The sequence below is a fragment of the Priapulus caudatus genome, unplaced genomic scaffold (assembly GCF_000485595.1).
Source record: "Priapulus caudatus unplaced genomic scaffold, Priapulus_caudatus-5.0.1 Scaffold168, whole genome shotgun sequence".
Classification (NCBI taxonomy): domain Eukaryota; kingdom Metazoa; phylum Priapulida; class Priapulimorpha; order Priapulimorphida; family Priapulidae; genus Priapulus; species Priapulus caudatus.
Genome location: NW_014577229.1, coordinates 101,367 through 114,352, shown reverse-complemented (window position 1 = coordinate 114,352; position 12,986 = coordinate 101,367). Strand labels below are relative to the sequence as shown.

The following is a 12,986-nucleotide window of genomic DNA, read 5'->3' as shown; positions in this document are numbered from 1 at the left end:
TGTGCACTGCATGTAAGTACATCACACTGTACGGTTGCATCGTATTATAGCTGCCATGCAGAGACTGCATAGCGACCATAGCATTATAGTCTGAAAACCCAATGAACTGATGGCCCAGTAGTAGCGATGGGCAATGAATGTGAGCACTGTTCTTGCGTAAAATAGGCGTCATAGGTCAGCTGGCTAAGACCCATTGTTTCACTCGCAACACAGCCCATCGAAACAAGCGAACAGTCTGTTTGGATTGATTGCTGTATTGAATCTCACAAACGCAAAAACACAAGGATTCTCATCTCGCAAACGAGAATAATTAACAGAGCACATGACTGAGGGTGCTTAAGTGTGTAGCAGTATTTATCACACACTCATACAGGTTCCTACAACTGTTAATCTTAGCATAATATAGTCAATCTAATTAATCATGGTAGAGTAGCTGAAAAACAGTGTCAGTGATCGATTTAATCCGATTAAACTCACGCCTGTTATTTTAGTTTATTTAAATAACTAATAATTTATTGCTGCATCGTAGGGAATAAAGGATTTGTTGTCTATAAGCGTACAGCCGTAACATGCCAATAAAAATGTCATAGTAAATATAAAAAACAATATACAGCAAATCGTGGTCACATAACGTTCTGACACAATAAATGTGCTGACGTCATCGTTTAACGCACACAGGGGATTCACATTTAGGGGGAATTACACATCTGAAATCCCAAGACATATATATGCCATTAGAATACATCGCCATTAAATGAGATAGCTCTAACAGCTTCCACTTGTCTTACCCTCGTTAGCAAGAAATGCAGGTCGATGCGTCTTATTAAATAGTGGTGAAATAACTACCTTGCAAGAGCATTCACAGTACACGAGCTGTTATATAACCTGCTATGGAAATGCTCACGGTATTATCACACTATATTTTACATTCTAGGCCACCGGTTGGAGTGATAATTCTAGTGGAACGGTTATTACAAAATATCGTAATAACACGAAGGGACGCGTATATTTAATAGGTATACTTTATAATAGCAGCGAATACCCGAAACCTGACGGTTATCCCTGAAAATGATTTCTTTTGAAACTGTAATCTCAATCAAAAATAAGCGCAGCGCCGCCGGTACCTTTATTGTTAACATGTTCTTTTTAAGCAACAATAATTGACATTTTGAGGGCTCCAATTAGTTCTCCGTAATTGTGCATATAATTAACAAAATTCTACTCATATCGTGATTACATTATCGGATATCCTTATTTGTAATGAACGCTATTCGCTGATCATCATCTCAAAACGTATAACACATTTTAACGCTAATTGCGCACAGACAGTGATAGGTTTGACCGATATAATGCAATTATATTATTCCTAAAACGCAACACAAATTGAGTACGCAACACTCACGTAGACGACATGATAATAAATACACCTCATGAGTGATGTTAAAACATTCTATGTTTTGCGCTGATTCCCCGTTCACTGTACGTGGCATCGTCTGCGGTTAAGATGAGTGTCTATAATTATGGAATTCACAAGTCAAGGCAGTGTAGTAAATAGAACGTGGACAAGTCCTGTACAAACACGGCAACTAACAGTTTTAAAACTAGTTCATACATATGAGACGTTGGACTGACGGTGCTATATCGTTACACACGGCGATCACATTGCATGCTGATTGTATGAAATAGATTATATCGCTTTCGGATTTCCTGTTGCACGTAGTTGCAAGTAATTGGAACTAATTCACTGTCATATTAATATATTTTCGTGGTTTATGGTTGAACAGTCGCCCTTATTACGCATTTTCTTGATTAATTAGGAGACATAATTTATTGTTATCATATATATATATATAACAAATACTGTAATTCGAATGACTTACATAAACATATAATCAAAACGTACATGCCTTATAACTAGTTTCTTACATTAATTACCCACTAGAAGTCGTGTGAAAAATTGCCGCATACTTCAAAGGCTTTTACGATAAATCGCGAATCTTTTGCAATTTCGATTGATTTGCAAGTGCACGGGCAAATCCTGTTAAATTTTAATTTCGAAATTCTAGTATCATCATACTATTTCGAGCACAGATAACCAGAATCTGCATACATCTGGGTGAATCCTCACGAGCCGACCGACCAATGGTGGTTTCACTACACGTGCGAGACATTGCACTCGGAGTTGTAGCGACTTTGCAGTTTGTATGCTCTCAGCATGCGCTTGACGATGTTTGCAAGGTCTTCCATGTCCTGCGCCGTGTCGTCGCTGTGCTTCTGGGTCGGGTAGACGCCCGTCTTGTAAGCGTTTAGATCCGGCACGTACACGTGAATCTGATCCGCCACCTGCAACACAGTACACACATCTACTTACACGGCGCGTGCACTTTCTAGAGTATTCACTTCTCAGATGTTACCGCACTCGTGTTTGACGCTCGTGGTGAAGGTAATATGCCTGCCAACACTCGTGCATACCCACCGAAATTTTAACGATTAGGAATAAAAATTCGTTTATATTTTTTTCCTGGTGTCGTGTGACGTCGTAGTTAACATTACTATATGACCTTATTATAGAAGCTAAGGGCATATATCTCGCACACGTAAATGCGCAAGCTAGGGGAATCTATGTGGCAGATGAAAACGATTTCTATTCTAAAACATGATTGACATGTTCAAATTATTTTTCGTAAATTTTAAGAATTTTGCATTCCTTTTTTGTTCTTTTTGCTTCAGAAACACTGCAGAAGTTTTTCTGTTCGATTACTTTTTAATAGCAACTAACAACAAAATTTACTGATTTTTTTTCAAGCTGGTTTAATTCGTAATTTATTCACTACTATATATTATAGGTGAGGTTATATTTTACTACAGATTTATTTTGGGTGTAATTGAGACATAAGTACTTTAAAGCCATTGCAAACCTAGGATATTTTTGTATCCGGGGACCGTTTGTCTCCGTCTCCTTCTCCCTTGATTAGACAAGGAAACCATTCATGCATGTATTATGTGATGCGTGCGTCGATTCTCCCAAATCGGAGACCCACGCAAGCAGTCTAGCAGATGTGATTCACAATTGAACAATTGAATTTTAATAACTTCGATAATAGGCTTAACATATTAGGCTGACTATGCTAGGGGTGGGGATTTTCATCGTGTCTCCCTATCTTGTCTCTTTGTGTATCACATACATCTTATATATCGTCCGTAATATCTTGTCTTAGGTATCTGAACAGTCTTCTCTAGTCCGGTGATAAGCGAAGCCGTAGCTGTCAGATCAGGCGATTACTTTCTTATGACTTGTCGGTTAATAGCGGGAAAGAATCTCCCATTTCTAGCATCAGTTTACCGCCTTGTAAAAGCCCGCACGCGTTCAGTAGCTGAGACGATAAAAACCTAACCTGGCCAGGAGCTGGAGACGCAGAACAAAACAAAAACATACGCAAACAGAAGCGTCTCCGTCGACGCACGTACGAATTCTGTATCCTTTAACAAACGCATTAGGGACTGTACGGCATTTTTTAACTATGACTTATTAGAAGTTGTTTAAAGTTTTCTCTTTGGGCAGACATACGTTTGGAAATCAGCCCATGTCATTTTCATGAACGCAATTACGTTCATTATTATGCATTTAGCAGTATGTTTATATTCTATCTTCGCATCCCCATCGAATCTATTCATGTATGTCGCACTCGCTCATAAAACATTCCCTCATAAGTAAACACGACAATACGATGGGGTTCATTATAGGAATCGGCATCGCCGTGAGAATTCTATCCATCGGAATTCATTCTTACATTTCTACTGATGAAGATCGTTTCGGACTCGAAGTGACCGAGAGCGTAGCCGGACTTGTGCACTTGGTTGAGTGTCTCACAGATGACCTTGGTGATGTAACGCACATCATCGATCCTGATTGGCCGGCTTTCCTTGAGGAACTGCGTCAGTGATATGTAGCCATGTGGCGCCTTGTGGTTGAAAGTGGGCTTTTTTCGCAAGGATTTTGCGAGGTCGCCACCGTCATTGACTGGGACAGAATAGTTGTTAATCTTACTTTGTCGATCGTACACAGATGCACCTGCAAAAGACGACTTGCCATTGCACAGTGCACGATATTAGTAGCTCTACGGCGCTGTGCCAACTATAGGATAAATAAATATGTGAAGAGGTGATTCACTAATGCACTCGTGCTGAATAAAAAAAAACGAATGATAATATGATATTTGACTATATATACTTCATGCTATGTTAACACAATAGATTTCCTATATTTCTCAATAGAGTATCTATTGTTTATGATGAAATATGATGATATTATAGTCATGAACCGGTTATGAACGAGCAAAATTATAATATAGTGGCGCTTTCTAATTAATATAAAGATCTTTCTCATTGATTTGACTGATAAAATACCATATGTTATAGTTGTAACAACGGCTATATCAAGAGTAACATTAAACACTATACAATTAGAATGATTGTATTATTTTACGACTGATCGTTTGTCGTTCAGATTTACGATAAAATGGGGAAATGGCGGATTATTGCACATATCTGAAATTTGCCTCAATCTAATTTTTTCCCATTTTAAATGAAAAAATCACTAAATCAGGCAAACCTGCTGCCCGCTAGTAGTACACTTATTTGATCGAATATTTATTAGCACTTTATGTCCCGCGTTTTCCTTGTATTGTAGGCACACCACGTTGCGCTTAAAGATTACGCTAGGATGTTTTTTAATAGAGCACAATTATTTCAGCGTATGAACTAAATGAAGTAATCTACGTGTTTATAACAGTCAGTTAGTTATTTATGAGTCTTGAGTAAACGGTGCGTGCGCTTCCAGTAAAACCAGATAAACTACTGCTACATACGCATATTAGTAAATAAAATTCTATAGACGCAACAAAAAAGCCGAAGCGGTCACATCACGCCATTTTTAAGTTCTGTATATGGAGCTCTGCTATAGGTGATAGCTATGCTTGGATGATACGATAATACGTCCATAGCGCCGTAGCCACGCTATTTGTAAAAATAAATAGTAAGAGAAAAAAAAATCTAAGCAGTGCATTGAGTTTTCAAGAAATTTGCCAGACCAAAAGTACTAGAACACGCATGCAGAATAAGAGATATAGGGATGCATCCTGGCATTCCCTCTTTGCGCGACCGCAATCACTCCAAGTCATTCTTCATGGTGTGTTATCGCACCACTTTTTACGTCACAATAATATTCTATAATTAGCTATTGTTGATAATTATGCGTCTTTTGTAATTCCCGAATAAACCGTTCTGATGCTATTCTAATGATTAAAAATGGTAAATATAAGGTGTGAAACGTGGAAAAAAAAAATTTACTTCATCCCAACGATAGACATCACAAGCAATGGCGCCAGCAGTCGATCTTATTAAATATCACTGGCACATTCTAGAGCCTTTTTTTACTTAATTCACATTAATTTTAACAATTCACAAACGTTTCAATGTCGTTTTCTAGTTATGAAGTATAAAAAAATCTCAAAGAGAGCAAAGCCAACGAGAAAATAAGGCACGTAATAAGCAAAGCAGAAAACAAAACACATTACGAACACAACATGGCAACCTGGCAAGTCGTCTTAAAGCAATCCTTCCAAATAATCGCTGCAACAGATTAATGTCATTTACATGTATTCCCTGTGCAATTACTTTATAACATTTCACAATTAAGAAGTTTTAATTGCATCATGTACTTCTTAGAATAGAGAGGTAGGATTTAGCAAAGAGAGAGAGAGAGAGAGAGAGAGAGAGAGAGAGAGAGAGAGAGAGAGAGAGAGAGATAGCAGCAGTAAATGTTGTGTTGTTTTGCAGAAATACGTTACATTCACGGGCGTACCACACTACCAGCAGGTAATGTCAGTATTACAAAAAACCGCCGAATTCCGTGTAAACATGCTACGAATTAGTGTTGTGGGGTTTCATTGATTATACGCAGTCACATTACGTATTAAATATAGTGCGGATTCTGAGTTTTATAAAGCAGGAGCATCGACACCATCATTATCATCCGCATTATTATCGTCATAGTCATCGTCATGGGCGTCGTCGTCGTTGTCATTACCACCTTACCGTTGGCAGCATTACTGTGGTATCGAGATTTGTTGTTAGAATTCTTCCAGGAAAGCCCATAGCGCACGGTACGCAGATCCAGAGACGATATCGTGTATAAAATAGGATCAGTAGCTGCATTGAAAGGCAGTATGAACACCGCTGTCCAGGCATACACGGCACCTACGTCGATGGATGAAAATTATGTTGTGTTAACAAAACGTGCTAATGATGAGCTACTCGACAATTTAAATGTTTTTATGATTACCTAGAAAGATTAAAATCAAGACAATTCTATCAATCAAGACAATCAAGTCATTCACTCAAGACAATGAATGCGGATTTTCCACCTAGGGTTAACCCTACGTAGAAAATCCGTATTATTTTTTACCTGGAATGACGACAGCTCCGCCTAGCGCCAATAACCCCATGATGATGATGGGCGCCCAGCAGCAAAAGTTCGACAGCACTAGCAGTGCCATCTGCCGACCAACGGACAACTCTTTCGACTTCTGCGACGAAATTCGCTGCACGGCGCGCGTAGTCTTCGTGATTGTCACGTACATGTACACGTACGACACGATAATCACTACGAATGCGATAAAGTTCAGGCACAAAAACAGCGCCACGGAATACTCCCATCCCGGATGCACTTCTGCCGTCAGGGGTAAGGCAAGGCACGTGCCCGATTTCGAATAGAACTGTCCGTGAAAGTAGCTGTCGATGAGAAACGGAATGCAAGATAACACTGTCGCGGCCATCCACGCCGTACCGAGCATGATGTACATCTGCTTAACGGTGAAGCGTCGCACGCGAAACTGAAACGCTAAGCATATCAGTCGGTCGATCGTGATGAGGGTCAACGTTAAGACGGCAACCTCGCTGGACAGCGTCGACAGAAACCCAGCGAACTTGCACAGCGTGCTGTTGCGCCACGACTCGGCGTAGGCGATGTAACGTCCTCTGTAGTGCATATCGACGCCGGCGATGATCAGTAAGTAGACTCCCATGAGGAGGTCGGCGCAGCCGAGACTCAGCACGAGTCCCGAACTGATGCGGTTCGCGTCCTTCGTCTTCAGCCGCCAGATGATGACGAACAGATTGCAGGCGAAGGCGATGGTGCCGAGCACCCAGATGGAGATGCGCAGCGTGTAGTTGCTCATCAGGTCCTCGCACGACGAGAAGGCGTCGGCTTGCGGCAGACAGTTGTCGAAGCTCACGAGGCCCTTCGCCAGGCAGCAGAACTTGAACGAGTCGCTGTACCTGCGCGAAGAAAGACAACGTACCCACGTGAACGCGAGACGCTGGCGTTGAGACACGGTGTCTGATTGTACATTGTTGTAACCATGTTGGTACCATGTTGTAACCATGTTGTACCATTTTAAACCGTGTTGTACCATCTTGTAACCATGTTCGTATACCATGTTGTACCATGTTGAACCATGTTGTAGCCATGTTGTAACCAGGTTGGTATTATGTGAGTGTTGCTTGATAGTAGGCCTATTTATCACTACTGTGACTAAAATCGAAAATCGCTGCGCTCCGGGCAATACTTGAAAAGTTTCATCGAATAACTGATGGAAGTGACAGGTGAAAGTGGAAACTACTTGTGTAGGGGCCGCGGCCGACTTACAGATATTCAAGGTTCTCCAATCCAGTGAACATTGCTTCGGAGAAAACATTTATATCGTTTCCCCTGACGTCTCTGGAACAATGAATTAAAATGCGCTATTATCCTTTGTGACAAAAGCTGGTTTAGCATGATAGAAAATATGTTTTGGATAATGAGCATACATCAGCAAAAACTGCATCGGCCGGGAATCGAACCCGGGCCGCCCGCGTGGCAGGCGAGCATTCTACCACTGAACCACCGATGCTCCTGATTTCTAATTTCTTCATACCTGTTTGAGGATTTTCAATAATAAAGGTTACTAATTTCAATGTAAATTGAAATCAAAACAGGTCTTCGGTTACAATAAGTTGAACAGTCTTTTATAACCTGAATTATTTGTTAATCGTTTTGATAATTTAACTGCCATTAACAACAAAGTAGAAAGACGACGTACACTTCATACCAACTAGGTACATTTGTTGCTAAAATAAATGTAATCCTTTTTTACATTTCGAATTTAAAAACGTTGCATCGGCCGGGAATCGAACCCGGGCCGCCCGCGTGGCAGGCGAGCATTCTACCACTGAACCACCGATGCCTCACATTATTACTACTTTCGGAAAAACTTTTCTGCGATTCTAGACTAATGTCCTTAACAGTAGAAACCTGTTTGTTGCACATTTGCCGCGAAACGTTTACGACGATCCTGATCCAGATAGACCCGAACTGTGTCATTGACCTGGGTCAGCTTTGCCAGTGAGCGCTGGCGCACAGTACAGATCATGGTGCGCGGCTACGGTATTGTATCAGCCACGGCATTGCACACCTTTGCGTTCATGAAGCTATTGTTTAAAGTCAATCATCGCAGAATAGGATGAGGCCGCTAGCTGACTTAATTAATTATAAGAGCACTTACAGCAGTTGTAGTTGAGTAAGGCCATCGAAAGCACCGTCATGAACTTCCGTGAGCTTGTTACCTGAGAGGTTCCTATAAAACCAACAATTAGGCCAATCCGTCTAACAGAAAAATATCATGTCACTAATACGTCATTAAAACGATAATGACTACATTTAATAAAATTTAAACATGCAATAACACAATTTAATTTGCAAATAGTGCTAAACACAAAATTCTTTATATTTACTTTGGGTTTGTTCTTATCTTTGCTTTTAATATTATAATATTGGTGAAATATAGGTATAATATAGGTATAAGTGAAATATAGGTATAATATAAACATAATTATGAGAGCGTATACATACAAATGTTTGAGCTGCTCCAGCCCAAGAAAGGTGCCGCTTTTCAACGTAGACAAGGAGTGCCCGACCAGTACGCTGAATACAATGCCAATTGTTGTTTAATATTGAATAAATACGCAAAATGTGTACACTCCGTGGTAAGCGTGTAGTTGATGGTAGTTCAAGTCTAACCTGAGACATCATATAAGCGTCATAAGCAGAACCGTAATACGTCTAGATGCGTATACTGGCAAATCTCGCTGCTACTCAATATACTTACAGCTCATTCAAAAGACCCAATCCTTCAAACGCATTCGAATCTATGTCGCTCAAGTTGAAATTTCCCGTCAATAGTCTGTGCGACGAAAATGTGCAAATCATATAAGTCAGTACGTGAGAGCAATGGTATGGTAAATTTAAAATGTTGATTGTGATGCTGTCTATCACGCACCAAATTCTTCTTGAGTATACACATAATATAATCACATAACATGTTTCATCAAAACGCGAAAGTTTGTATTTTCTATAAAAATACATGTACTCACAGATATCTCAAATTCTGGAGACCAGCAAAGGCATTTTCCTCTATGTGTTGGATATTATTATATCGAAGATCCCTGAAAAATAATTGATGCATGACAGATAAAGCCGTTCACCGCAGTTCCATACGCATTTTATCCCATATAGTGGCACTTTTATTTGTTATTGTCTTTTTTTACGTTTTTTTATGTAGGACTCTATAATAGACTCTGTGAAAGCAATATAAAAATTATGATTAGAAGCCGGCACTCTCTGTTCACGTGCTAGTACTGTATATTCCACGCGGATCTAGGTTCGATTTATATAACAACCAAACCTGACACATGCTTATGATTATGCTTATGATACACATGCTTATGCTTACACATGCTTATGATTACACCATGCTTGTTATTTATAATCGGATTGTAGGAGATTGTACTTACAGAAGATAGAGATTGTGGAGCATTTGAAACCGCGATGACGGTACGTTGTGAATCGAATTAAAAGAAATGTTCCTGAAACGCAAAGTTATAGCATTTGCAAATGTGCTAATATCAATACACGTGGGTGCAAATTCATTTAAAGCGTACCAGCAAATCATCATGTAGCATCCCAGCCTCCGCATCTAACTCGGGTATAGCTTCCCAATGTCGGCATGCATGAATTATAATCATATACAATCCTAAACCCTACTAACACAGCAATCTCCCCATAATACGAATGTGTATCATTGACACTCGCGCGTACCTACATCGGAAAGCTAGAAGCGAATTGTCGGGGCGTAAAATGCATTAGTACCGAATTTATGCACACAAATATTAAGAAGAAATAATGCTGTTCATATCATTTGAACGTTTAATAATTTCCCTGTCAGACCAGGTACGGATAATAAATATTTCTTGTCTTTGAATAACAAGTGCATTTGTCGCATAGGTGAATCAAATCTCAATTTAAGCACACTGCGAAACAGGTATCCTATAGAACTATTAAAACAAATATTTTTACTAGTTATGGCAATGTTATGTACTATTTGTGAGAAAACTGTGAAATTGATTCAGGTACGGGTAGAACGATGGGTACGTACAGTTCACTAAGATATAGCCAATTTCCGAATTCAATGCTGTCAAGATCGATGAGGTTGTGGCTGATATCCCTGTAAAGGAAACGTCGTGTATCAAATCAACCATCAGTAATATTTCATAAAATACCAATAAGCGCGAACTATGTGAATAACTCCGTGACAAGTAATTAGAAATAGGAAATATGTACTTACAGCTTCCGAATTTGGAATGGAATCTTATCTGGAAGTTCAGTCAGATTACTATAGGAGCAGAATATAGACAAAGCTGAGCATCTGCATGGGAGCGGACACTGTATATCTGCCAGTAAAAAAGGAAAAAATATTTTTATAACTACGTGATTCACCCGTAATGCGTAACGATATAAAAAAAATAGGCACGTTATATATCTATAGGCGTTATAAGCGTTTTTTACGTTAGGCCTACGTTAAGTTGCGTAACGTATAGTTTAATACTGAAGCTATTACACTGGTCAAAATGGTGTTCAGTCGTAGCCACTGGCTGTTTCTGTAAACATTTTAGGCAAAATTAATTATCCTGACTACACGAACCAGGCAGATATTGCTATAGACATGTCTTTGATACTTCATGCGATAACTCGGCAAACTGCACGGCTGTTTGACACAGGTCGGGTCGAAAATGCATCTATGTAGCTATTATAGTTGCGCGAGGAAGGATATATATACATACATATATATATATATATATATATATATGTATTTTAATTTTATTTTTATTATTATTTATTTAATTATTTATTTATTATTTATTTATTTATTTATTTATTTATTTATTTATTTATTTATTTATTTATTTATTCATTAATTTATTCATTAATTTATTCATTCATTCATTCATTCATTTATAAGAGCCGGAAAGATTACCGCAAAGGTATTCGTCGTCGCCCATCTCACACTGTCGCCTGCCGTCACAGAGCTGAGCGGCAGGGATGCAGTACTGCTGCTGGTGACATTTGTACATGCCAGGACAGCTGAATGTTTCACAGTTGACCTCGTCGTGACCTCCCGGGCAGTCCCACTGACCGTCGCACACAGTGTGCATTGGTACGCAGTAACTTCCCGGACATTTAACGTAGTTATCCGGGCATTGAAAATATTCTGGAAATGTGCATTTACTGCTAATATAGATCTATAACAGATATAGACACGACTGAACCAACACTATGTTGTCTTGATAACAAAGTCTAACTGTTTATCATGATTGACGCAAATCTCTTATATATATAATGTAAATTATTGTTTATTATATAATAAATATTAAATTTTTTTTTTAAAAATATATGTCTGAAAATCAATATGTCCGAGGTACGCATTCATGAATTATACATGCGAAACCGCCATCACTACTCAATTTATCAGTAACAATCATGAATCGACGCCCTGTATATAGATTCGTTCGTTCGGTTAATTAGGGACTTGTTAGAAATGCTTAGTCGCAGAACTCACCGCAGTTCCGCAAGTGTGACACGTCTCTGCATCCTGTCTGAAACCCGTCCTCGTCATAGCCATCCAGGCAAGCAAGCGCATCGTTGACATAATGCCCGTTGTGGCATTGCAGCCAGTTTATCGAGGTTAGACAGTCCTTACGATGAGACTCGGCTTGTAAAAGCAACAGTTATGTCCGTTATGAATACAATAGAAGCAAAAAACGTTGTGATGATGATCCTGCTATGCTCCGTACGCTCACTACATGTCACGGTTGAAGATTTATTGTCGTGTTTTCACTTGCAACAATATATTACGACATGCCGGAATTTAACTCGCTTATCTCTGCTAGATTGCCTACGCAACGGATTCCGAAATTTCGCCCATATCAGCAATATTTACCATGACGTTTACGTCCTGTAAATCTTCAACTGATACTCGACCGGGCATATAATATATTATAGCAAGAGCGTATTAAGCATACTTAATACGCTCTTGATTTATATATATATATATATATATATATATATATATGTGTGTGTGTGTGTGTGTGTGTGTGTGTGTGTGTGTGTGTGTGTGTGTGTGTGTGTGTCAGTGGGCGGCAGCGTGTGTGCGGTGGACATGTGTGTTGCAGAGGAGTTTTTGCACGGCATTTACAGGAAGTTGTAGTAGTAGGAGCAGAGAAACATGACTTTGGTAGTAAATAGATTTCGTATTTATTTAGCATTATATTTTATTGAAACGCTGAAGGTGCCTGTGAACGTACCTGTTCGGAATATGTAGCTTATTCAGGCACGGATAAACAGCTACTTCAAAGATAGGAATTAGCACAACGATAAGCAGCGGGTTAAGTACCTGCAGGAAAAGAGAGGGGCAGTTTATGTAAAATCACACACGCGCGTGCGCGCACGTACGCACGTACGCACACACACACACACACACACACACACACACACACACACACACACACACACACACACACACACACACACACACACACACACACACACACAC

General features: G+C 39.5%; 1 protein-coding gene and 2 non-coding genes across 3 annotated transcripts in view; all 3 read right to left on the bottom strand.

The window, feature by feature from the left end:
• Positions 1 to 238: 238 nt before the first annotated feature.
• Positions 239 to 12,986, bottom strand: part of LOC106806571 (G-protein coupled receptor GRL101-like) — a 15,748-nt gene continuing 3,000 nt past the window's right edge. The window contains exons 6-19 of the mRNA XM_014808564.1: positions 11,994 to 12,146; positions 11,412 to 11,645; positions 10,722 to 10,827; positions 10,533 to 10,601; positions 9,892 to 9,963; positions 9,472 to 9,543; positions 9,207 to 9,281; positions 8,951 to 9,022; positions 8,604 to 8,675; positions 7,709 to 7,780; positions 6,467 to 7,338; positions 6,097 to 6,258; positions 3,792 to 4,072; positions 239 to 2,343 (exon numbers count right to left, since the gene is read on the bottom strand). Of these exons, the coding sequence (XP_014664050.1) occupies positions 2,155 to 2,343; positions 3,792 to 4,072; positions 6,097 to 6,258; positions 6,467 to 7,338; positions 7,709 to 7,780; positions 8,604 to 8,675; positions 8,951 to 9,022; positions 9,207 to 9,281; positions 9,472 to 9,543; positions 9,892 to 9,963; positions 10,533 to 10,601; positions 10,722 to 10,827; positions 11,412 to 11,645; positions 11,994 to 12,146 (2,501 nt within the window). The 3' untranslated portion in view covers positions 239 to 2,154. The remainder of the gene's footprint in view (positions 2,344 to 3,791; positions 4,073 to 6,096; positions 6,259 to 6,466; positions 7,339 to 7,708; positions 7,781 to 8,603; positions 8,676 to 8,950; positions 9,023 to 9,206; positions 9,282 to 9,471; positions 9,544 to 9,891; positions 9,964 to 10,532; positions 10,602 to 10,721; positions 10,828 to 11,411; positions 11,646 to 11,993; positions 12,147 to 12,986) is intronic.
• Positions 7,882 to 7,952, bottom strand: Trnag-gcc. The gene has a single exon. It is a non-coding gene; the product is annotated as a tRNA-Gly (tRNA).
• Trnag-gcc lies at positions 8,215 to 8,285 on the bottom strand. The gene has a single exon. It is a non-coding gene; the product is annotated as a tRNA-Gly (tRNA).